We start from the raw sequence: 27,021 nt of genomic DNA, 5'->3' as shown, positions 1-27,021 counted from the left end.
GTTCCTCAAATAGTAAATCTGGTGGAGTATGTCTAGGGTAATATGGTTTCTTTGATTTATTTTTTATTCGATTTATTTCTTGAATATCATTTTCTGATTGAGAGGAGGTTTGGATAGATTCATTGTCATCTTCATCTATAGTGTTTATTCCTTTATTTTTATTTAATCTGTCTAATCTTGTCGAGATTGATTTTAAAATTTCGTTTCCAGGAAATTTGATTTGTCTTGTTATTGGTTTAAAGATTGGGTAGGTTGTTGACGAGAAAGGGTGTTGAGTACGTTGGTCTAATTTATTATTTTCATTATCATTTATTTTATTATCGATGTTGTCCATTTGTTTAGAAATTGTATATAGTATTTGACTCTGATAATTATTTTGTTGATATATATATTTAATATCTTGCATTAGCACGACTTACATGGAAGTCTTCTGGTCAATGCAGAGGTAAATTTTGCAATTGACTTTTAAATGTGTTTTTCTAGACGACTTACATGGAAGTCGTCCATCTTTGTTTGTTAAAAAAAAAAATCGAGATGATTTCCATGTAAGTCGTCTAAGTAAACGGGTTAGTTATGCATTTGACCGGATTGTGTCAGAAATTTGACTTTTCTTGGATGACTTACATGTAAGTCGTCCAGTAGAAAATTAAAAAATCAATATTTTGTTATACCTAGACGACTTCCATGTAAGTCGTCTCAGGTTAGTTTTGCAATTGAAAAATAAAACAAAAAAAAAATATTTTTGATACCAACTTTTTTTTATGGTTTTAAGAAGAAGAAAACAAACACTATAAAGATGCACAATAGCTTCTCTGACTTGAATCATCGGTTTCTGAAAGATTTTCTATTATGCTTTCATCAGACTACTTCTCACATCAGCATTTGCTTTACAAACAACCAAGAATGTTAGGTTCGCTAAAAGTAACAGAAAACTAAATTATAATGTGTGATTATTTATCAACATTTCAAGTTTTCAACAAAAAAATTATATATATATATATATATATATATATATATTCAAAACTTAGACTCGAAGAAGCATGATAAAGATATAACAAGCACCATTTAAACCAAAATATCAGATTTATCAAAATAGATAATATATATAAATGTATAAGTGTAAATAAAAAATTTGAATAAAATATACCGTAGAAACTCTATAAATTAATAAATGCCATAAATTAATAAATTTTTCCAGTCTCAAGTTGGATCAGTTCAAAACATGACACCAATAGATAAAATAATAATTTTTTGAAAATCCTATATAAATATGGTCCCATTGAAATTGTAAATTAATAATTTATATGTATAGACATTTTATATAAGTACAAACTAATCACTATATTGTTTGTTATATATTCACAATGGAATCATCTTTAAATTGTCTTAACATTTAATATATTTTGATGAGATTTAGTAAAAAATATATATATCTAAAAGCACATTTAAATTTTATGAAACATATTTTATACACCAAATAATATAATTAAACTAATATAAATGTCGAATTTTAAAAAATTAATTAATGTATATATACTGAAATCAAATATTTTTCTTATTTTAGGGAAAATATATCTTAAATAGAGAACTTTAAAAATGATTTTCTAAAAATTAATAATGCTATAAATTAATAAAATATCAAAGTCCTAACATAACTTTTAGAGTTTTTACTGTAATTGTAATTTTTTGTATTTCAATTTAAAAATTAATTACAATTTAAATTAAACATTCTGAAATATTCAATAAAATTTATGATATACTATATACTTCTTTTGATTACTAACCCGTCCTACGGGCCAAACCCTAGTTACTTATAAAATAGAAAAACGGTTAAAAATATCAAATATGAAATAGAATGGAACTTATTTCAACCTCATACTGCTAACGAGGTTGAAGTAACTAAAACAAACATTGTAATACCAACTTTTTTTTTATGGTTTTAAGAAGAAAAAAACAAACACTATAAAGATGCACAATAGCTTCTCTGACTTGAATCATCGGTTTCTGAAAGATTTTCTATTATACTTTCATCAGACTACTTCTCACACCAGCATTTACTCTACAAACAACCAAGAACGTTAGGTTCGCTAAAAGTAACAGAAAACTAAATTATAATGTGTGATTATTTATCAACATTTCAAGTTTTCAACAAAATATATATATATATATATATATTCAAAACTTAGACCGGAAGAAGCATGATAAAGATATAACAAGCACCATTTAAACCAAAATATCAGATTTATCAAAATAGATAATATATACAAATGTATAATTGTAAATAAATTTTTTTAATAAAATATACACTAGAAACTCTATAAATTAATAAATGCTAGAAATTAATAAATTTTTCCAGTCTCAAGTTGGATCGGTTCAAAATATGACACCAATCGATAAAATAATAATTTTTAGAAAATCCTATATAAATATTGTCCCATTGAAATTGTAAATTAATAATTTATATGTATAGACATTTTATATAAGTACAAACTAACCAATATATTGTTTGTTATATATTCACAATGGAATCATCTTTAAATTGTCTTAACATTTAATATATTTTGATGAGATTTAGTAAAAATATATATCTAAAAGCACATTTAAATTTTATGAAACATATTTTATACACCAAATAATATAATTAAACTAATATAAATGTCGAATTTAAAAAAATTTAATTAATGTATATATACTGAAATCAAATATTTTTCTTATTTTAGGGAAAATATAACTTAAATAGAGAACTTTAAAAATGATTTTTTAAAATTAATAATTCTATAAATTAATAAAATATCAAAGTCCTGACATAATTTTTAGAGTTTTTACTGTAATTGTAATTTTTTGTATTTCAATTTAAAAATTACTTACAATTTAAATTAAACATTCTGAAATATTGTATAAAATTTATGATATATTATATACTTCTTTCGATTACTAACCCGCCCTACGGGCCAAACCCTAGTTACTTATAAAATAGAAAAATGGTTAAAAATATCAAATATGAAATAGAATGGAACTTATTTCAACCTCATACTCCTAACGAGGTTGAAGTAACTAAAACAATCATTGTAATACCAAATTTTTTTATGGTTTTAAGAAGAAAAAAACAAACACTATAAAGATGCACAATAGCTTCTGACTTGAATCATCAGTTTCTGAAAGATTTTCTATTATGCTTTCATCAGACTACTTCTCACATCAGCATTTGTTCTACAAACAACCAAGAACGTTAGGTTCGCTAAAAGTAACAGAAAACTAAATTATAATGTGTGATTATTTATCAACATTTCAAGTTTTCAACAAAATATATATATACATTCAAAACTTAGACCGGAAGAAGCATGATAAAGATATAACAAGCACCATTTAAACCAAAATATCAGATTTATCAAAATAGATAATATATATAAATGTATAATTGTAAATAAAAAATTTGAATAAAATATACCGTAGAAACTCTATAAATTAATAAATGCCATAAATTAATAAATTTTTCCAGTCTCAAGTTGGATCAGTTCAAAACATGACACCAATAGATAAAATAATATTTTTTAGAAAATCCTATATAAATATGGTCCCATTGAAATTGTAAATTAATAATTTATATGTATAGACATTTTATATAAGTACAAACTAATCACTATATTGTTTGTTATATATTCACAATGGAATCATCTTTAAATTGTCTTAACATTTAATATATTTTGATGAGATTTAGTAAAAAAATATATATCTAAAAGCACATTTAAATTTTATGAAACATATTTTATACACCAAATAATATAATTAAACTAATATAAATTTCGAATTTAAAAAAATTAATTAATGTATATATACTGAAATCAAATATTTTTCTTATTTTAGGGAAACTATATCTTAAATAGAGAACTTTAAAAATTAATTTTTAAAAATTAATAATTCTATAAATTAATAAAATATCAAAGTCCTAACATAATTTTTAGAGTTTTTACTGTAATTGTAATTTTTTGTATTTCAATTTAAAAATTACTTACAATTTAAATTAAACATTCTGAAATATTCAATAAAATTTATGATATACTATATACTTCTTTCGATTACTAACCCGCCCTACGGGCCAAACCCTAGTTACTTATAAAATAGAAAAACGGTTAAAAATATCAAATATGAAATAGAATGAAACTTATTTCAACCTCATACTGCTAACGAGGTTGAAGTAACTAAAACAAACATTGTAATACCAATTTTTTTTTATGGTTTTAAGAAGAAAAAAACAAACACTATAAAGATGCACAATAGCTTCTCTGACTTGAATCATCGGTTTCTGAAAGATTTTCTATTATGCTTTCATCAGACTACTTCTCACACCAGCATTTGCTCTACAAACAACGAAGAACGTTAGGTTCGCTAAAAGTAACAGAAAACTAAATTATAATGTGTGATTATTTATCAACATTTCAAGTTTTCAACAAAATATATATATATATATATATATATATATATATATATATATATATATATTCAAAACTTAAATCGGAAGAAGCATGATAAAGATATAACAAGCACCATTTAAACCAAAATATCAGATTTATCAAAATAGATAATATATACAAATGTATAATTGTAACTAAAAATTTTTAATAAAATATACAGTAGAAACTCTATAAATTAATAAATGTCAGAAATTAATAAATTTTTCCAGTCTCAAGTTGGATCGGTTCAAAATATGACATCAATGGATAAAATAATAATTTTTAGAAAATCCTATATAAATATTGTCCCATTGAAATTGTAAATTAATAATTTATATGTATAGACATTTTCTATAAGTACAAACTAACCATTATATTGTTTGTTATATATTCACAATGGAATCATCTTTAAATTGTCTTAACATTTAATATATTTTGATGAGATTTAGTAAAAATATATATCTAAAAGCACATTTAAATTTTATGAAACATATTTTATACACCAAATAATATAATTAAACTAATATAAATGTCGAATTTAAAAAATGTAATTAATGTATATATACTGAAATCAAATATTTTTTTTATTTTAGGGAAAATATATCTTAAATAGAGAACTTTAAAAATGAATTTTTAAAAATTAATAATTCTACAAATTAATAAAATATCAAAGTCCTAACATAATTTTTAGAGTTTTTACTGTAATTGTAATTTTTTGTATTTCAATTTAAAAATTACTTACAATTTAAATTAAATATTCTGAAATATTCAATAAAATTTATGATATACTATATACTTCTTTTGATTACTAACCCGCCCTACGGGCCAAACCCTAGTTACTTATAAAATAGAAAAACGGTTAAAAATATCAAATATGAAATAGAATGGAACTTATTTCAACCTCATACTGCTAACTGATTTAAGAGTTAAAAATCATAAACCTTGATATAACACATGTGGATGGATTAGTAAGTCACAATCTAATCTTACCCAATTATAGACATGATAGAGTTAACCATTAGGGTTAAACCACTTGGTTAGTGATGTTAATGTCTTAAATTATGTCAACGGAAGAACATAGTTTATAAGTTTTGAATCAAACGTAATCCTGGTGCATGTATATATAAGCATGCATGGGGAGTATTTTCACAGAGAGTGGAGACGCATGCAATGTAATATTGCATAATCAAACAAAGTGAGGCCATGCACAATTCATAGGATCCTGAAATACAAAGATGTAAAGAAAAAAGAAAGATAAAGAATGGGACCAAAAGGGTCTTATCTTAAACTGTTAAAACGAATGGAAGGGGGAAAATCTTACTTAGTGGAGTGGCCATATGTAGAGGAAGTGTTGGCGTCCATGTAACTCCATTTTATGTCTTCTTTCTATCTATCTAAGACAATTTCCAATGGTTCACCTATTTTTTATTTTAAAATACAGTAATTCTATAATAGAGTTGTGATATATTTCAATCAGTGCCGGTCCGGAGTATTATGGCGCCTAAAGCGGATTAAAAACTCATGCCCCCAACAATAATTTTTTAAGAACTTAGCTTTTAAACCAAACAAAAATTCATCAAGAACCCTAATATATTGATTTATCATATTGATAAAATAATTATTCTAAAACGTTCATATGCATTTAACATGTTGCTTAAAAATACTATTGGTTTCCTGTTACGGCAATTCGTTTTGTATGCATTTAGCTCATTTCTTATATTGTTGTCAGCAACAGGCATAATAACTAGAATAACTTTATTTTTGAAAAACAGAACAATGCTTTAAAGAAGAAAAAATAAGAGGAAAGAGGAATACCTCTCGTAAATGGCATCGCTTTTGTTTTTGCCAAAGGCAATTAGTTGGTTTGATTATATTATTTAATACAATATAAACTAAGAAACTAAGGTTATAAATAAAGGAATCAAAATCATTCGATTCTTTCAGTTATTATAAAAACGGAAAAAAATGAACAAGGAAACTAAGGTTATAAACAAAGGAATGAAAATCATTAGATTCTTTCAGTTATAAAATGGGGGGAAAATGAAAAAAAAAAACAGGTTTCGAACATGCATACGTGAAATAAGAGGAAAATATTTTAAGCCACTGGACCTAAAAGGATTGCTTGCAATTGGTGCCCCTAAAATGTATATATTGTTTGGCGCCTAAAACCCAAGATTTAAGGGTTTTAGCCTAGGGCCGGATCTGATTTCAATGATATTCTATTTTATAATGAAAAATAGAGTGATGAAAAAAAAACAATTTATTCTATATATAGAATAAATCTATTTTTTATTCTATTATAGAATGAAAAATAGAATACCATTTAAACATTTTTATTATAAACTCTATTTTAGAATTTAGAGATGTCTTTAACTTCACTCCTTCGTAATTTTGAGTCTTCCATTACAAAGACTGCTTCAGAAAAGAATGTCATTTCTTGCATTCTGCAATTTTAGTCAACTGAATTCCTTACGAGGATAATTAATTTATGATAGTATATGACTATATCATAGAAGAATTTAAAATCGGACGCTATAGGTGTCTGAGCTGTTAATAAAGGTCAATGTTTCTTTGGCGTAGGTAATGTTTATGCAGCCTATTAAATTCGTCTAGGTGTCCATTAATATATTGGTAAATAATATGTTTGTTAAACATATAGGAGTAAAATATACTAAAAACATATCTACAAAAACTAATCAAGTTGTCTAGACGGTCCCCGAACGCCCGATTAACAATCCTGAGAACATTGGAGACCAAACCCAACTATCAAAATAATACTAATATTTACTTTGAATATTTTTGACTCAATCATATCTACTAATCATATATTTCCAAGTGTATTAATCTAAGGGGCCCCTTAATCTAATTGTTATTATTTACCGCTTAATTTAAATGACCAAATCCAACTACTAATTGATCGACGGCTCAGATCATGGCAATATGTAGTAGCTTTCGGATTATGGTGGTGTGTAGAATTTTATAATGGATGTTGGACAATGGACAATTCGATAATTTGAAAGCAACAGGCAAAAACATTAGAACCCCAAATATTTCACACGATGATATTTAAAGCATTACAAGCGCGACCACATAATCTTTAGGGACAAAACAAAAATAAAGTGAAGAAAATCATAGTAACAAGACTTTTTTTTTTTTGAGTTACTAATTCTTGATACGCAATGTTTAAAGCTAACGGAATGGTACCTCTCGACCTTGTAACTTTCGTAATGACCTAGTTGATGCAATTATTGGGAATCAAATAAGTAATGGGCCTAAGAGCACCATTATCCCAGTTTCTGTAATGGGTTTTTAAAGATAATGATCCATTTAAATAAATCAAAAAGCAATTAAAGGGTTGTAACCGATCCTCTATGTGTAATTTTTGGAACCGTTTTAAAAGGATTTCTGAATGCACGTGTCAGCTTGGGAGCAAAAGGATTTTTTTTTTGCGTTTTAATTTCTCTTCTTCTCATTATTTTCTTTGTTTCTTCTTTGTTTGTTGCGCTTCGTGATCTCCGCAGGACCACATCGATTGATCTGTAACGATCGATGCCATCAATCTCATCGCCTTCTTCTCTTGCGATTCTCTCTGCTCTAACTCGATCTCCACTCTCCTTCTCCATCTTCAGTCCCTAAACTCACGTCTTCTCGAGAGCCAGAATCAGCGACCCTTGTTCTTCTCTGATTGCTTCCCGGCGAGCCCTCAATCTAATCCACGGTACCTTCGATTTATCATTTTTTAGCAGATTTGAATTTTTTTATTGTTTTGGTCTAAACGAATCACTTGGTGGGTTTTGAACAGAGGAGGGTTGATGAGGATTCGAGCGATCATACTTGAGTATTAGTTTGATGATGCTGATTCGATCGATGTTTCCATCTCCATGAAGCTGGTAAAGTCTCGACATTTCGAATCAAAGGTTGATGAAGTTTGTCCGAGTATAGGATCTAAGTAAAAACCTTTGTGCTGTTATGTTCGTTGTAGGTGTGTTTGTTTAGTGGATCAGTGCGTTTATGTGGATCGTTAAGGCCAATCACGAGGTAAAGATTCATGCTTTAGTCTTGTTGGAAGCTTAATTAGTTACTGAATAATGTATATTTCATAAGTTATGATTAGAGATGACAGCATCAAGTTACGAGCTTTGTATATTGAGTTGTTACAGTTAATTGTATCTGTTAATTAATTCTTTTAATGTCTTGATTCTTCTGCGAGGCTTCTATTCGTGGTTGAGGGTGTTGCGGCAGAGGAGCAGCAACACATCAAGTTCTTGGAGTAGCAACTACCACTTGAGACTCTCCGCGAGGTAATCACATCAAACTTAACTCTTCTTCAAGTCTTTCTTTTTCTTTATTGCTTTGTCTGGATAGTACAAGTCTGGTGTGGTTAATAAATGCTCTTTGGAGTTAGGTTTTGGTTAGTAAAAAGCGTGTGATGAATGCTAGTTAGAGTTAGATTATAGTTAGTGAAAATGTGTGTGATGAATGTTTGCATTAGGTAATAAATATGTTAGTTTGATGTCAAGTCATCTATTAAACCATTGCTCTTTTCATCTATTTAATCCATTTCTCTTTCTCTTCTTCTCCAAACGATCATCACAAGTCCCTGTGTTTATTCTCTTTCTCTCTTCATTGTCATTTTAAACCATGGATTCAACGAATCATTATACTGAGACCTCTCATTTTGTTGACCTTCTTACAAGTCAACAAGGGAGTGTCCATCATCAACCCTTTCGTTATGAGGGTTTTTCACAGGGTGGGGAGATCGGATCATCGCACGTCCCTGTGTATAGTACTCACGGTACTGACACTGGAAGCATCGGTGAAGACACACCATCAGAGCGAAGAGAAAGGAAGAAGTGGACTCTCACCGAGGATGTAGTGCTTATAAGCGCCTGGTTGAGCACCAGCAAGGACCCTGTAGTGGGCAACGAGCAAAGAGCTGGTGCTTTTTGGAAGCGTATAGCTGCTTACTTTGCAGCTAGTCCAAAGGTTCAAGGCGGTGAAAAGCGAGAGTCAATCCAGTGTAAGCAACGGTGGCAGAAGATAAACGATCTTGTTTCCAAGTTTTCTGGATCCTATGAAGCTGCAACAAGACAGAAGACAAGTGGAATGAATGAGAATGATGTAGTGAGACTGGCACACGAGATCTTCCACAATGATCACAAGGTCAAATTTAATCTTCAACATGCGTGGGATTAGCTGCGGTTTGACCAGAAATGGTGTGAAGTAGCTACTAGTAAGATTGATGGAAGCTGCAAGAAGAGGAAGGGTGACGATGGTGCTCAGTCCTCGAGCTCTTACGCAACTACCACTGATGGCGAGCACCGTCCTCCTGGTGTTAAGGCATCGAAACGAGCAAGTGCTAAGAAAACCAATGAAGACATTTCTGAGCTTCAGAGCTTGTGGGCAATTAAGGAGAAAGATTTGGAAGTTAAAGAAAAATTGTCCAAGATGGGGCTGCTTCAGACTCTCATTGCCAAAACCGAGCCACTATCTGAATTTGAAGAAGCCTTAAAGAAGAACCTTATTACAGAAATGTTGGGTAAGCTTTTTACTTATAATTTGGCAACTTCAGTTTCTGTTTTATAATGGTTCTATTTCCCTGTTTGATTCTTGTTGTTCTCATTGTTATTCAGGTTCTGTATCAGGCGGCTCAGTGTAGTCCTCATGGTTGTTCGACTATGTATCTCTTGTAGTTCTTATGGGTGAGCAGATCTCTATCTGTTATTGCTATGTATCTCTGCTTTTCTCACATGGATTGTGTTCTTGTAATGAAAGTGGTCTCACATGGATTGTTGTTCTCGCAGAGTGGAGCTTTGGAAGTGGTTTACAGGTCTTGTGTCACGGACGTGGAAAAGCAGAGGTGGCGTGTCTTTTTGTTTTCTTGTGTCAGTGTTGTGGTCACGGAAGTTGCTTTATCTTAGTTGTTTTGTTGTGTCACAAGACTGCTGTTGTGTTTTGTTGGCTTTTGTATCTTGTCTTTGTTGTGTTATACTCTCATTGTCTTTAAAATGAGGGCAACTCTTTGTGGATTTTGTATCTTGTAATGAAAGTATTCTCTTTCTCATCTTCTCATTGTCTTTAAAATACCATCTTTTCTTTCTCATCTTCTCCAAACGCAATCACAAATGTTCATCTAAAAGATCATAATATCTTGTCTTTGTTGTGTTCTACTTTCATCTTCTCCAAACACAATCGACAAATACTCATCAAACATAGCACCTTCTCCAAACGCAATCACACATACTCATAAAGGTAAATCCATGGATCTTCACATTTTAGCATTATGACCGCAATAATAATTACGTCATAGCTTTGTTAATATGTAACTATATCATTGCCGCAAAAAAATTATCAAACAATGACATTGTTAATATGTAACATGATTATGTGAGTTGGGCAATTTTGTGAATTAGGCAATTTTATCATCCGGAAATTTTATAATATGTTATAAAATCATGCGTGATATTATTTAAAATATATTTAATTGTTAATTGGTACAGGTTCCACGTTTGGTCCGTAATTATGGCATCTTCTTCTCATAATAATCCTGATAATTTTATCAAGCTTTTGATCAATATTTTGATGAACGTTTTGATCAAACGTTCGAGAATCTTGTCGTTGCTTATAGTGGTCAACAAGAGGAGAGGCCGGAAAGGAAAAAACGTGTTTATATCGAAAGAAACCGTGAAGCAGGCCATATACGTTTATGGAATGATTATTTCAGTGAAACTCCAACGTATCCTGAAAATTTATTCCGGCGACGATTTAGAATGAACACGCGATTGTTCATACACATTGTTGATCGACTCTCCAACGAAGTTCACTTCTTTCGCCAAAAGAAAGATGGTTTTGGAAGGCTTGGGCTCTCTACACTCCAAAAGTGTACCGCAGCTATTCGTGTCTTGGCATATGGTACTGCGGCTGATACAGTCGACGAATACCTCCGTCTCGGTGAAACTACAACTCGGGCGTGTGTGGAAAAGTTTGTGGAAGGAATAATAAATTTATTCGGTGATGAGTATCTAAGAAGACCAACACCCGCTGATCTTCAACGTCTACTTGATATTGGTGAGCAGCGTGGATTTCCCGGGATGATAGGAAGCATCGATTGTATGCATTGGGAGTGGAAGAATTGTCCCACCGCTTGGAAAGGGCAATATTCTCGTGGTTCGGGTAAGCCAACCATCGTTTTAGAGGCGGTTGCTTCATATGATCTCTGGATATGGCATGCATTTTTTGGACCTCTAGGTACCTTAAATGATATCAATGTTCTTGATCGCTCACCTGTTTTTGATGACATAATAAACGGTCAAGCTCCGCAAGTCACTTACTCCGTCAATAGAAGAGAGTACCAATTGGCTTACTATCTCACCGATGGTATTTACCCGAAATGGGCAACCTTTATCCAATCTATTCAAATACCACAAGACCCGAAAGCAGTTTTATTTGCTCAACGTCAAGAAGCTGCCCGAAAAGATGTCGAGCGTGCTTTTGTAGTCTTGCAAGCTCGTTTTGCCATTGTTAAGAATCCAACACTTTTTTGGGATAAAGTGAAAATTGGGAATATTATGAGAGCATGTATCATACTCCATAATATGATAGTAGAAGACGAACGAGATGGATACACTCACTTTAATGTTTCAGAGTTCCAACAAGGAGACGACGCCGGAAGTTCACATGTCGATCTCACGTATTCTACAGATATGCCTTCAAATATCACTAATATGATGGGTGTTCGAACTCGAATTTGTGATAAACAAATGCATCAACGCCTGAAAGCTGATTTAGTTGAACATATATGGCGTAAATTTGGACGTGATGAAGACAACAACTGAGCTCTGATGCTTCTTTCAAATTATTGTCGTTTACTTTAGTAATCTTTGTTTTTATGTTTTTATTTAAAATCATATGTCGAAAATGTTATCTTTTAATATGTTTTATTTAATAAATAAATTTCATCTTAAAAAAAATTATTTAATTTTTTTTTAAGAACCTTAATTAAGAAACTACCGTTGGAGGCACAAAATCGAACAGTTTCTTAACTAGATTTCTTAACTCCACTAACTACACTTATATAATTAAATAATCATTTAGAAACTCATTAGTGTTTCTATGGATAAAGATGCTCTAATGGCCATGTAAGTTCATTTTCGGAAAAATAAGAGACTATGTTCCTGCTCTCCTGCCAAGAAAATAAAACCACAGAAATTAATATGCCAATCAAATCGTTCTAAGATCATCTCACCATGTATGATGTATGTTTAAAAGTAAATTGTTTAAACTCCCATATTAAAAATGACCAACTTGGAATTTAGAGGTGAAGTTGTAATTTGTAAATCTGTAAATATATATATATATATATATATATATATATATATATAGTTTTGGTTTCGACATAAATTTTTTTGAATTTTTTACATCTAGAGACACTTTCTCACATTCAAATTACACTACAAGACACTTATCACTTGATACACGCTTTATTTTGTCAAAAAGACTTTTATGACCTTAAACTAAAGAGAATCTCTCTCCTCTTCTTATTTCATTTTATTATTTTTCTTATTCTACTTTATGTATTTATTTACTTTTATCTCAAGTTCTAAAATATATTAAACAAAAATAATTGTTATAATAAACTATATATAAAATTCTCTATCTTTTAAGATCCATGTTCATATATATATTATATATATTAATGTGTAAACAAAATGTGGACGTGGACACGAAAGCGTGGATAACAAAATTATAAATTAGTTATGGACATGAACATCTTAACAAAATTATAAACTAGTTGTGGACATGGAAAATATTTATTCGATTTCATTCATCATCTCGGGATCTAAATTCAATTCTAATCAAAATTACATCCATCCACTTCATGCCAAAGCGCAAATTTCTTAGATCAGAAATCTCTGACATGCAAGATCTATTACTCTCCGATAAAAGGTAAACGCTTCTTCAATTTTTCTCTCCGCTCATACTCGCAATATCATCTCTTTCTCATCTTGATTGGAGTTTAACTGCATATAATTTATCAATTGAGCTGAAGAAGCCAAGTGTTTGTATTGGAGATAACAGAGTCCGTGTCCACGTTTTATGGTATAATTTTAGTAACATGAGTCCATGTCCATGTATTGTTGTATAGTTTTATGGAATCAAAACAGAGAGTTTGTCCACTTATCTACTATAAACACATTAACATCACATATCCACACATTATTCATCACTCATCCACACATCACCCATCCACAAATCACCCAACCACACATCACTCATGCATACATCACTCGTCCACAACTGTCCTTTCCATTAAGGACAAAATTGTCTACAATTTGTTGCTGGCCCACAACAAAGTGTGTCACATGTAAGAAGTGTCTCTACGTGTAAAAGAAAGTAAAAAAATGTCTCTTAGTGTAATTAACTCAAAAAATTTCTAAAGACCGTGTGAATTTCGAGCCTATTTCATCCCTCTATATGGAATCCGTCTTCAAAATTCCAGTTAAAGAAGTAATAATTTGTATCAAAGTAAGTTTGAATCATGCACAAAAGAACCAATCCCTTACACTGTCACTAGACACCACCAATTTGGGAACCAATCTTTTTTTACTACAGATTAATAACACTTAGTATCACAGAAAGCTTCAAAAATAATTTCTGTAACAAAAAATACTATTTTTTTAACACAAGCGTTTTTCGGGTCTTAGTTATATCTTGGCAAAATGCAAGCACAAAGAGATTTGATTTGTTAAGAAAAGGTATACAGTCTTTATATAAAACAGGTATACAGTAAACACGGTAGCACAAACAAACAGTTGAGATAGTTTTTAACAAACATAGAGCGCTAGCTTAATTTAAGGATCTAAGATAATTGAAGAGGACTTAGATAAGGGATGTTGTGAACGGTTAAGCAAGATTATGTTTTTAATAAAACGGTTTAAGTTAAGATTCTTTCCTTTTTCTGTCCCGGTTTCGTCTAGGTTTACCTGGTTATCAGGGCCAGCCCACAATTAAATTCCAAAAGACACAAGAACTATGATGGATTTGGCCAGTTCTGTATGGGTCGTTATAAAACCAGTACTGATTTTCCACAGCTTTTAAAATAGAACCGGGATAAGACATGCGTTTTGCGCATGGTGAGTTTATATGAAAATTATTTAAAAAATATTGTATGGAAAATAAATTTATATCCTTGATCGAATTAATATTTTTGGCCCTTCAACAATATTTTTAAAAAAATTTTGTTAATTACATAATTTGTTTACTAATGAGCTGATCTTTTTTTTTAATATTTTAAGTCAAAAAATCACTTATCGCATAAGAACCTAACGTTTAGGCCGAAGAATTTTAGGCATATTATTTGGTTACAATGAAACTATGTCAGCTCGGTTTTATATCATGATTTAGCAATTTGAAAGTTAATTATGGTTATGAAAAGTTTACGTTCACGTGTCAATCCTATGTATCTTCAATATTTTTTTCTCATTTTTGTATCGTTTTTCATTTTGGTTATTGCTCGATATAAATATTGATTTTTGAGATTATTCTCATTTCGTTATTTTGTTTTGGCCTGAGATTTAGAAAATGTTTAAGATTTAAAATTATTAAAGAGATACATACTTAGATTAAGATCTGCGCCTTGTGCAGAATAAATATTTTATATTTATTACTTATTTTATGTTTTTCTGTATATTATGAAATAATAAAATAATAATTATATATTAAACAACTAAGAAATCAATTACTATTATGTAATAAATTGGCGTGCTCATACAAATCAAACGACTGCTCTTGTTTATTCGCAATAATTTTAGGGTAAATAAATCAAAACAATCAATCTTATCTATCTTATATGATATATAATTAAATTTAAATGATATTAACATAGATATATAGTATACTTTTAATATGGATATTTATTAAATGAGGTTTCTACTCATATGATTTTATGATTATTTGCATATTTGTGTATCAAAATTTTACACCAGCGATTTTTTTAAATGTGGAATATTTAGTGGTTTCAATAATTTATAATCATTTAAAAAAACAATGAAGATTTCAAACCTAAAATATTAACTTTTCAATATATGTTCAACGCAAATATCAAAATATAAGTATGTATTTTCATATGATGTATAGTTTAATTTAAACGATATGAAATATATATATATATTAACATAAACACCTATTAAAATAAAATTATTTATTCATATGATTTTATAATCATTGTATCTTACTATAGAAAAAAATTTAAACCTTGATCACAAAAGTTTATGTGAGACTTTTAACAGTTTTAGTAATTTATACTCGTTTTGAAAAATTTTAAATACAACATATAGAAAAATAAATCTAAATTTTTATTATATGATTAATGTAATTGTGTAATTTATTTTAATAATAAATAATTAAACAAAAAATGATAGAAAGTATACAAATTGTTAGCAAATATTTATTATTTAAAATAATTAATTTCTATATATATCTTAATCACATTAGGTAATTTCATAGGTTTTATTTAAGGAAAGAATATATAATAATTTCAATTTGATAAATGAATGATTCATAATGGACATACTATATAATATAACATTCCCTAGCAATTTCATTTTGGACTAACAAAATTCTCAATTGATTCTCAAGCCGCCACGTAAGCAAAATTAGCATTCTAATTACGTGACAACTCAGCAGGACACTTTTTTAATTAGTACAAACTACTTGTTATAACTTTTTAAATGTTTCTCAATTAATATATTGGGGATTAGGACGCAACTTCAATAGGTTTCATGGCAGGTCCTGGAAATAGCCAAATAAACATTAGCTTATAACTTCAAATTTTCTGAAGAAAATTATATACATTGATTTCCAAATTTATTATTTTTTTAATTATTAAAACCTTTATTAAAGCGCATGTTGCCCTCCTAAAATCTTAGACTATCTACAATGGTTTACTCTGTTTTTTTCTAAAAGAAAGTAACTCTTTTATAGAGTTGGATATTGCTCCAATGATACTCTATTTTAGAGTAAAAAATAGAATGATGAACAAAAAAAACAAATTACTTTATATATAGAGTAAACTAATTTTTCACTCTATTATAGAGTGAAAAATATAGTACTATTGGAGCATTTTTACTTTAAACTCTGCTTTTGAGTGAAAACTATAGTAGGGTTGGAGATGCCTTTGGAACCAGTTTTGATAGGTTTGTCCACCGGTCTGGAACTTTTTTAGCATTTATAATAAAGACCATGCAACATCAATCTGAGTATAGTTCTCTAAGATTCCTGTAGGTCATTTTCATAGTTTTCCACAGAACAAAACAATTTGAAGAATCTTGGGAACTCTTTGCCAATTAGAGTTATCGCAAGAGAAAACAAGAACATATAAACTCTTTATTCTCTGCTTCTATGGACCAGCACACCAGGTACTTACACACACAGAGTCAGAACCCTATCTACCCTACTTTAATCCATGCATCTAGAAGACGTAAGCAACATAAATTGCACACGTGACCAAATCTGTAACTGTAAGGTTAATGTAATTACACGATAAACCATATAATAATAAATATACATCCTCGAAAATCAATATTATAATGATTGAGTTTTTGCTCTCTCCTCAGCGTGTCACGTCAGCGTTTTGTGGATCCCACTTTTAAAAAATATGAAAAAAATGTCAAGCACATGGTTCAAACTCGGGTTATTGAGATATAAACATCTACATTTATACTACTAAACTAAATGGTACTTTGTACATTGATGGCCGAAACTAATATATATTTATGAATGTCGGAAATCCTTGCTTCTTCGGCTTTCTCTGTGGGCCGGGCCTACAAGTGTATTATGAGTTTCATTTTTAAATGAGATTCATCACGTTATATGGAAGAAAAAAAACAATTATAGTTTTTTCATATTGTAAACTGTCTTTGTTTAATATGAGTTAGGTTTTTTTTTATCATTGTCTTATACAAGTCTGAGCTACAGAATTGCGCTGTGTGTCTGTTCGTAATCTATTTTTTCACCGGCAAACTCTTCACCTCCCCATCTTAAATCGTTTGATCATAAATATTCATGATTTGTAGTCCTTCTCTAAACCCTATATATATGATTCTCATCTTTGATGAACCCAATTTGCATCTCCACAAAACTCATTGATTCCTCTTAGCTTTAACCATCTTCTAGAAAATGTCTCTTTCTGCCTCTCCAGTTCCTCAAACCGGCGTCCCCGGCGTCCGTCACTCAACCTTCGAGTCTCTCCGTCTTGGTCGTAGTAGTCAGAGCATAGCCTCTAACCTCCTCGCTTATTGGATTCCCTGAATTTCAAGAAAGACAGTGAGTTTATGGGAATCACAGTTTTCTTCCTTGATAAAAAGATAAGTTAATCTTTGATTTATCACATTTATTTAATATAATTGATTTTAATTGATTTACTGATTCTTTGTTGAATAATATTATTTGCAGATTTCGTGATTCATGGGTTTATTCCCGCCGGACGTGCTAATCATTACATGTCATCTTTGAAAGCCGGTTCATTGTGAAAGTTGATCGTTTTGAGGTTGCTATGTGCTCAAGCATGTACAAGATAACTGATAATCAATTCCTCATTCGTTTCATCTCACCAACTATTAATGATGAAGTCATCACGGGTGCTCCTGAGACTAATCTCCAGTCATAACTAGACTGTTCGACAATTCCAAGTGATTACGAACACAAACCTATAACTCTCAGGTATATTATCATACTGCATCTGAGTTTATATTATGTTTCGATATCATAACTGATATTTAAACTTGCAGATGTGGTTGGGCAAATCCGTTCTGTCCAGGGCTCTAACTTTACCAAAGAAACAACTCGAGTCCTTATTCGTCTCCTCATTGATCCGTAAGAAACAGTCAACAAACAATTCCCTTTATATTATTATATATATTGTGTTAACATTAATAATCAAAAATATTTCATATTTTGTGATCGTCTATTTATCTCCCTTACTTATCAAACTAATTTTACACAAACTTTTATTTTACAGCTTAAAAGAAACCACAACAACCCAAACAATCAAAACACCAAAAACTAGAATTCCAAAAAAGACGAATCATTAATGATTACCTCTCTTTTTTGTCTAATCTTAGAAATAAACTTCAAAACAAATATACCAAACCAACCACCTCAACTAAAATTCAACGACACATACATCAAACCAGCTAAAAAAATACAAATTACACGGCCAGCTATTTAACAATTTACAAACTTACTTTCGCAACGAAGAAGACGAAGACGACAACCAAAATCAGTGAACTTACCTAAACAAAAAAGCAGAGTACATTGCGAACTCTGATAAATACTACTAACAATGATTTTTGTTTGCATATTACCCATCAAATAAAAGATAAACAAACACAACTACACCAAGAGATACAAGAGACAATCCCGATATACACAAAGGCAGCAACAACATCTCCACCTGCTCACTACTCCTGTCTTATAAAAATAGCTTACATGCCCAATGTTAACATGCCAATGCTATTGTCTTCTTTTGAGAAATGCATAAATTCGTTTAAAACCCGTTAAAGCCCAAATACTCAGAACTGTCACTCATTTTATAGTTATTTCTACAAGTCTTCGTGTATTTGTTTTAAAGGTTCGGTAAGAGCAACAAGTTTAAAAATAAAATAAAAACATATAACAAACATAATAAGGATAATAAAAATTATTACTTAATACACACAACTAAACTGGAGAAAAAATATCTAGAAACAAAAGGTACTCTCAACAACTTTAATATAATTTATTTATTCTCAACAGTATAAGAAATAAATTAAAAAGACAAACAAACAATAAGTCTCAGTAACACAGCAAACAACACAACGAACTATATCAATCACATTATTAACACAATTTAGTCATTCATAAGTAGAGAACAATGCATACACAGTTCATCATCACAACTCTAACCCTATAACAATAAAAAAAACTTGAAAAACAATTCAAAATGCAAAATGCACAACCACAATAATCCTAGCAAATATTGAGATGAAACAAGAACTCTATCCACAACTCCGCGTTTGCGCGGGGGCAATGCCCCTAGTTATTATTAACGAATGAATTTAGGGTTTGGAAAGATTATATACTAAAACCCAAAGTTTCGAAGACATGAAACAGAGTACCAAGGGGAATTTCACAATGTCAAGGCAAATAGAATTGGCCTTTCTCAGTTACTAAATAAATAATTTGGTGGGTCTTTAGAATGAATTCCTGATCCTAAAAAGATATCTAAGTATTTAACTTTCAATCTCAAGCGCTGCTGCTAGATACAAAAGGCCACTTATCAGACACCCAAAACAATTCGACCCCTTCTGCTCTATGCTTTTTCTTCTTTCTTTGCCTTTTAGACAGGGTCGTGCCTGAATAAAAGCTGATAAAGCATATGCTTGAGGGCCGGTGAAGATATGTATTTTAAAGGGCCAATATTTCCATAAATCTTATGTAACTTAACCGGTTTTGTTATTGGCTTGGGTGTATACATACCTGGGTTCGACGCTCTACAGCTTCATTTTTTTAGAATTTTCACAGTTTATATAAAAGAAACGGGCCAAAAAAATATTTCTGCTTCAAGGCCAATATATCTCAGGCACGGCCCTGCTTTTAGAGCATGATTATCGGGTGAAATCCGTTTTGAGTTTCAAAAAAAAAAATCTTTATTTATTTTTGTTTTATGTGATTAAAATAAAAATAAAAACAGAACCAATCGCGGGCCGCCACGTGTCGTGGAGCCCGCAAAATAATGTAAGAAACGGACCGAAACCGTTCATTATCTCACGACTTATGAAACCCGTTTTTATCAAAAGCGCGGGATCCACTCCTTAAGAAACGCAGTATACCGCGTTAAAAATGCTCTTATACGCTTCTATAGTGATATCTAGATTAACCTTTAATAAAGTCAAAGGACAAATTGCAATCATAACCTCACAAAATAGTTGAAAAATGTTGGATCCTTTTTTTGCTCACACAAATTTATATATTCCTTCCATATTGTTTAAACCATAAAGGAAAAACAATATTTTGCATATTTTTTTTGTTTTAGATGATAAGATTATATAGTTTACCTCAGTTCCTCTCTTGATCGATTTGGGATAGCCGCTGAATATTTTACAGATAGTGCAATAGAAACTATTGAGATCTACCAAAAGAAAATATAAGAACGTGTTCTTATTGCAACACACAAAAAGAAATAGAAAAGGCCGAGTTAATGGGAGTGTTGCATCAGTGTACATCAATCGCCTATTACCGATCATTTCCATTTTTAATGCTATAATAGCTTGATGGCATCATAAAACAACAGGCCCCCACATTATCATCAGCATAATCTCTCACCATATATGGACGGTAAAGATAAGAAAGACAAATCATTTGAGAATTTTAATAATGTGAGTGCTATATCGCGTAGACACAACAACGCATTGTTCAAGTTGGCTCACATATAAATATTGGTCTAGATTATGCCATAAGTTCCCACAAAACAAAGCTGAGAAGTAACTTTCCTTCTTTTCAGAGAGAAAATTAAAAAAGAAAGAGTGAGATGAAAAATGTGCAAGAAGAATACCGCAAAGGACCGTGGACAGAACAGGAGGACATCCTCTTGGTCAACTTTGTCCACGCTTTCGGAGATCGAAGATGGGATTTTGTAGCCAAAGTTTCAGGTTTGAAGGTGGAGGGAGAAACATGATAAGAATAGGTATAGGGTTTGTGTTTGGAAAAATGGGCGGTCTCTGGAAAGGACCTTCCATTTTAAAAGTCTGACCTAGTTTTGGTTGTAGGTTTAAACAGAACAGGAAAGAGTTGCAGGCTAAGGTGGGTTAATTACCTGCATCCTGGCCTCAAACGTGGAAAGATGACTCATCAAGAAGAGCGTCTTGTCCTTGAGCTGCATGCCACATGGGGAAACAGGTCAGAAGATATCTGCAAGAAACTGATAAACCTCAAAACTTCCCTCTCTTTTTGTTTCTTTCACTTTTTTTTTTTTTGTTGTTGTATGAACTTTGGAAATATTCATATGCAGGTGGTCAAAAATCGCAAAGAAATTGCCTGGTCGAACAGATAATGAGATAAAGAATTACTGGAGGACTCATATGAGGAAGCAGGCACAAGAGAAAAAGCGACCTATGTCGCCAACTTCCTCATCTTCAAACTGCTGCTCATCGTCTATGACCCAAGACACTGTAGGATCCAATGGCAAAATGAATCAAGAATGTGATGATGGAAACTACTCTATGGATGACATATGGAGAGAGATTGATCAATCTGGAGCAAACATTATTAAACCGGTAAAAGACATCTACTACTCAGAGCAAAGCTGTCACTTTAATTTCCATCCTCTTCCTCTGGCTTCTCCAACATGGGAAAGCTCCTTGGAGTCTACATGGAACATGGATGCATACGAAAGTAAGATGTCTTCTTTTGCTATTGATCAATTTCCTCTCAGTTTTGAACATGGTAGATCATCATGGTCGTCTTTAGTCTAGGATTTGATTCATTTGAATGTTTATATGTGAAGCTTATATGTATTATCATATCCATCTCCCTTTTTATCAAAAATATGTTTTCATGGATACTATGTGTAATATAAGTCAGAACTCTATTTCTAAATGAATAGATTTTAATGTTTCTGTGAATTTTTGTATATAAATCAATGTTGATAGATGAAATCAATGAGTATCCATTATTAAAACCATGAGGTGTGAAAGAAGAGAAATAGAATAACCAAGTAGCAACGTGACAGAACAAGGCATATTCATCTGCTAGATAATCAAGAGAAATAGTTTGAGTTGTAAAGCTTAAGCCAACTTTGTCAAAACAGAATATAATCTTCTGCTTTATCATCTTGTTGACCAAATCGAGTATGTGTGTTTAGTATGTGTGTTTCTATTTAAGAAATTGCTCCATGATAAAAGATCAGTTCCCACTCTTTAGTCTTTGTGGTAAGATATCCTTTTCTATCTCTTTATTATATGAGCCACTACAGAGACTAAAGCTTCAACCTTTTAAAAGTTGTTTAAAAATTCAATGGAAAAGGATAAGTAAAAAGAAGAGAAGGATGGCTGCTTAAAAGCATGCAAAACCAACTATTTATCAATTAAAAAGTGGAGAAGGAAGACTAATTGATAATAGTCAGCTAAAACAAACAAAATAAGTAAATTATAATAAGCAGATATGAGATGACTGGCTGATTCTCACCAAATAAGGTTACCTGAATCTTTTAATAGGCATATAAGGGAAGCTTGGAGAAAAAAAAAAGCTTGGAGAAAACAATTAAGTATATATCTTCTTCATATGATTTTACCTGCCTACCTTGCGCCCAATAAGAACAAAAACAAAGAACAAATGGATGGGGATAAAATAAGATCTACATCCAGAGTGATAATCTCAATTATCTTAAAGTCCTAATCATACCACAAATGACAAATCCATCAATAACTATCATAAGTAAACACCAAATAAGATTATCCCCTTTCCACCCAAAGTTATTGGAAGAGTTTGTACCAAAAGTGGAGTGGATATGAATTCATGCATATCTTAAAATCAGCAATAGATTATAATCAAAGTATTCATTACCTTGGAATTGATTCCACTTCCAAGAAAACGGAAAGAGCCAAACTACTAGCAACAAAAACATAACAGTAGAATCACTCCAAGTTTGAGATTAATAAAACAAGGCTTAAGTCGTTTCAAATTATATAATTAATTTCCACTGGGATTCCGCTTTGCGGATGTCTTATAAGAAGGATGTTATCTTGGTTTTATCTGTTTTCACATTCCTCTTTTCAGGTCCAGGATTCTCCATGGCTATCAATAACACACTTGTAGCTTGGTGTCTCGGCTAGGGTGAGTTTGAATGATCTTTCACATCTCTATAAATATTTTACTACAATAAGGCAGTGATAAGTTTAGAAGAAACATGCTGAGAGAATGTCAGCGAGACCTTTGAACGTATATTAGCAATGATTAGAGTTGATTGAGAGAAAGTTCTTTAACAGAATGGAACACTGTCTAGCTAGGTGGAACAATGATGTTAAATATCATACAACTAGTTGTATTACCTTTCTAAATAGCAACAATCACACTGCCAATCTCTCAGTGTGTTAACTGAGTGATGGATTTGGATGCAGATGATCAGATATTCTCACTAAGCTTCAACTTGCCTCGCTATATATCCCTTGGGCCTTCTATTTGTAGCACAATTTTAAGTTTGAGAAAGGTGATATCTGGCCATGATAATTAATTAGTTAATTTGAGTACGTCTTTTAGGCCTTCAATTTATAGCCCAATTGTAAGTTTTCCCGTTTTCCAGTTTTCCTTCAGCCTTTCTTTTGATAAGCTTAATAATTTATTTAATTGACCTACCTCCACAACCTTTTTCCTTTTTTTCATTAACGGTAGAAATATTTGTTACGAAAAGAGAAGGAAAGGAAACTCGTGATAGTTGCACAAAAAAATAAAATAAAGGAAACCCGTGATAGCTTTCCTTTTTCTTAAAAGGAAAATACAATTGTCACCGAGAAAAGAACATGTATAAATATATCATTACCCCACACAGATCCTAATCCAACAACAACTCTAAAATCTTTCCAACGTAACTTCTCCAAATTTAAATCATACAAACTTTTAATCCTTCTCTAGTTAAAGATTAATCTTGTAAAATGGCAATGACCATGTCCGATGGTTTACAACTTATTCGTTTCCCTAAAGGAATCTCCGGTTACATTCCTCCTCCGGGATTCGCCCCACGCGCCACCCTAGCTAACGCCCGCTTAAACGAGCTATTCATGGTAATGACTAGTTGCGAAGGCGTGTCCCAGTTTAAAGAAATTATCTCAAAGTCTGACCGAAAAGAGCTTCAGCTGATGGTGCTGTTACTGACGTCAGACTCCGATTACTTCACGGAGGTTGTCCGAAACATTTACGGGTCGAGACGCGTCCAGAAGCTCCTCGGAATATCAGACGACATGGACGCCTTCTTCTGCGCCGCTATCTTGCGCCGGTTCTTCCATATCATCACCGACAAGTACGCATCCTACGTGGCCATTCGAGCTATGCTCGTTTTCGACCAGAAGAAGTATGTAATGTACGAGCACCTTCTCCACCACGCGCTCGACATCGCGCGTAATCAGTACGGTTGCATCGCGCTTAACGAGGTTATAACCGACGCGGATGATCCTTTCTACAGAAATCTTCTACTAGACTTGGTCGCGCGCAACTCTCTCTGCCTAAGCAACGATCCTTCAGGGAACTTCGCTGTCCAACACGTGCTTACACTCTACGACTTGCGTTGCACGCACAACGTAGCGGTTAGTCTTCGTGGCCATTGCATTGATCTGTCGTTTAAAAAGTATGGAAGCTACATCGTAGAGAAGCTTCTAGATACTGAGGAGTCGATGGCTGTGGTGGTAACGGAGCTTTTGGAGTGCGAAGGAGGCAGGTTGATGAGGCTGGCGAGGAATGAGTTTGGGAGTTTCGTGGTGGTGAAGGCACTTAGAGTCACGCGTGAGATTAATACGGTCGATCTGTTTAGGGGTTTGGTGCAGAAGCTGGTGCCTTTTCGCCAACTTTTGCTTAGGTCTCACGGAAGCAACATTGCAAACATGTTGGAGTCTACTATTTAAGTTACCTAGCTCAAATCAAATTCTTCGAATTTTAATGTATTAGGTTCTATTTCATTGTAGTGACTTATACTTGTTGAAGAAGAATTACAATTTGGATAATATTAAGTGTTCATTGAATGTTTTCTTTGAATTTAAAATTCTAAAACAAAACAAACCTAAGCCGATAGCTGCCAGAGTTTCGAAGAAACAAAGTTCATAGGATTCGTCTTTACCCTTAATTAAGATTTACTGTAATACTATATTACCCGCATAAAAACATCATAAACTTCGTTATTCTGACGTTTTTACAGTTTTATCTTATAATGTTTTACATGTTGGAATAAGAGTAAACGTTTCAGTCATCGTTTCAACAATCTTCTTGTCGATCGCATATTGTGGATTTTCACCTACTGTATACATAAAACCATGCACAGTTAGCCTTTTCATATAATTAAATTAACAAAACTAATTGATGTTTCCCTTCGATTAAAATTTTATCAAGCAAAGAGAAGCAGGGGACCAAAGATGAGTTGGCTTAGTGGTTAAGCCACTTGATTACCGATTCACGTAGGAATTTTGCACTTCATTAATTTGATTTACATTGAAAACTTTTCACTCTCCGGAAAAAATAAATTACATGGTTTGAGTTTCAATTGCATAAATTGCATAAATTACTCTCCGGGAAAAATAACCTCTTAGTCAGTTAAAAAAAAAAAGAGATGCAAGGGCATTACATTGTTTAAATTGCATAGATAGGAGCTCCAAACCTTGGAATGATGAGGGCAGCCGCATTAATGAACCTCCTGTTGGGGTTCATCATGTGAATTTTTTATTATTATTTTTTTTCATTTTTCGTTAAAAAAAAAAAAAAAAATTGACCAATAGCGGGCCGCCACGCCACGTGGCGGCCCGCTGAACAGTAACGACCCAGGTTCATGCAGAAGGGGCGTTGCGAGACAGAGTCGTCACTGTAGCTTATTTTAATATTTTTTTTTTTTGGAAACGTGTGAACTCCCCTTATGAACTCTTGATGCTGGTGCCCTGAGTCTCCCGGGAACTCGTCTCTAACCGGTCCCCTAGTTTCTGAGATAATAAGATCTTACAGCCATTATTAATAATCTCTTGACATATAGGACTGATATTACACTCCTGGCTGTCTCCATTGCTACAATGTCTCCATTTGCTGGCATATAATTTATTGTCTATTCTTCAAGAGTTTTCGATATAACCGTGAATCTCAGCTGTTGAGTGTCGAAAAAGGTACTTTTGGAATTTTCAATCACTTCAACACACATTTTGCAATGATATCTCAAACACAATTGTCCTTTTTCCAGAGTAAACTCAACATATCTGCTTAATCGGCGTTCCACTGTCTTATAGTAAGCTCAACAGATCTGCTTCAAAGGAGGAAACTATTAAGGACCAAGTACTACGGATGTCACTCAAACATAGTCTCTCCCCGTTGATCCTTAATATCCAGGCAGCTTCACAGTCCCTGTGGCAGTTGATCCAAGAAGCTGCAACATTACATTTAGTGTAGTTTTCTTTTATCCAAACTTCTTAATTTAATTACATGTTGTTCTAAGATTTTATGTAGCATGCTTCATAATGCAATAATCTAAAAACAAACACGGTAAAACAAAATATCTCATTCCATTCCCTTTTTTTATAAGATGCTTAAGAAACTTTTCTAATATTGATTTTGATTCTACATATTAACAAATGATTGATCATGTTTTTAGTACAAAATATTAAGTATATATAAGCTTCTATATGTTTTCTTAAACTATACTTTTAACCCCAAAAAAAACTTACAATCCAAACATTTTGAACTCTTAGTTCTACTGAAAACAAATGAGTATAAAGGATATATAGTAGTTTCATTTTCAACTCTTATTATAAAAGATATGATTCGATAAAGATAGCTTTACGATCTAGTAGTT

General features: G+C 31.8%; 3 protein-coding genes across 8 annotated transcripts; all 3 read left to right on the top strand.

Moving 5' to 3' along the window:
- The first annotated feature begins 5,177 nt into the window (after window positions 1-5,177).
- On the top strand, window positions 5,178-22,111 carry LOC106366649 (transcription factor MYB59-like). Of its 6 annotated transcripts, XM_048768985.1 has the most exons (11): window positions 7,914-8,169; window positions 8,254-8,341; window positions 8,434-8,752; window positions 9,149-9,990; window positions 10,085-10,153; window positions 10,256-10,703; window positions 17,650-18,170; window positions 18,239-18,323; window positions 20,992-21,139; window positions 21,257-21,386; window positions 21,499-22,111. In XM_048768985.1, exons 9-11 carry the CDS (start codon window positions 21,019-21,021, stop codon window positions 21,959-21,961), a joined length of 714 nt encoding a protein of 237 aa, XP_048624942.1. In that variant the 5' UTR covers window positions 7,914-8,169; window positions 8,254-8,341; window positions 8,434-8,752; window positions 9,149-9,990; window positions 10,085-10,153; window positions 10,256-10,703; window positions 17,650-18,170; window positions 18,239-18,323; window positions 20,992-21,018; the 3' UTR covers window positions 21,962-22,111. The 6 variants fall into 6 exon arrangements, with proteins under 6 accessions (XP_048624938.1, XP_048624937.1, XP_048624942.1 ...); XM_048768981.1 differs by lacking the exons at window positions 17,650-18,170; window positions 18,239-18,323; window positions 20,992-21,139; window positions 21,257-21,386; window positions 21,499-22,111 and adding an exon at window positions 11,080-12,433 and having other exon boundaries at window positions 5,178-8,169; XM_048768980.1 differs by lacking the exons at window positions 17,650-18,170; window positions 18,239-18,323; window positions 20,992-21,139; window positions 21,257-21,386; window positions 21,499-22,111 and adding an exon at window positions 10,952-12,433 and having other exon boundaries at window positions 6,428-8,169.
- LOC125592716 (glutathione S-transferase T3-like) lies at window positions 9,093-10,110 on the top strand. The gene is made up of 3 exons (XM_048768088.1): window positions 9,093-9,575; window positions 9,648-9,990; window positions 10,085-10,110. Exons 1-3 carry the CDS (start codon window positions 9,093-9,095, stop codon window positions 10,108-10,110), a joined length of 852 nt encoding a protein of 283 aa, XP_048624045.1.
- A 321-nt stretch (window positions 22,112-22,432) lies between the features above and the next one.
- On the top strand, window positions 22,433-25,377 carry LOC106362914 (pumilio homolog 18). Its single transcript, XM_048768987.1, has one exon. The coding sequence runs from the start codon at window positions 24,137-24,139 to the stop codon at window positions 25,097-25,099; it is 963 nt and encodes a 320-aa protein (XP_048624944.1). The 5' UTR covers window positions 22,433-24,136; the 3' UTR covers window positions 25,100-25,377.
- The last annotated feature ends 1,644 nt before the right edge of the window (window positions 25,378-27,021 follow it).

The sequence above is a fragment of the Brassica napus genome, chromosome C9, assembly GCF_020379485.1.
Source record: "Brassica napus cultivar Da-Ae chromosome C9, Da-Ae, whole genome shotgun sequence".
In the NCBI taxonomy this organism is placed as follows: Eukaryota; Viridiplantae; Streptophyta; class Magnoliopsida; order Brassicales; family Brassicaceae; genus Brassica; species Brassica napus.
Note: the sequence above shows the minus strand (reverse complement) of the source record. Positions and strands in the feature narration are given on the sequence as shown.

Bases quoted from the DNA above. Each gene is read 5' to 3' on its own strand.
- LOC106362914 (XM_048768987.1), top strand. From the start codon at position 24,137: ATGGCAATGACCATGTCCGATGGTTTACAACTTATTCGTTTCCCTAAA.
- LOC125592716 (XM_048768088.1), top strand. From the start codon at position 9,093: ATGGATTCAACGAATCATTATACTGAGACCTCTCATTTTGTTGACCTT. The intron at 9,576-9,647 runs GTGAGACTGGCA...GCGTGGGATTAG, and splicing joins GAATGAATGAGAATGATGTA to CTGCGGTTTGACCAGAAATG. The intron at 9,991-10,084 runs GTAAGCTTTTTA...ATTGTTATTCAG, and splicing joins CCTTATTACAGAAATGTTGG to GTTCTGTATCAGGCGGCTCA.
- LOC106366649 (XM_048768981.1), top strand. From the start codon at position 11,222: ATGAACACGCGATTGTTCATACACATTGTTGATCGACTCTCCAACGAA.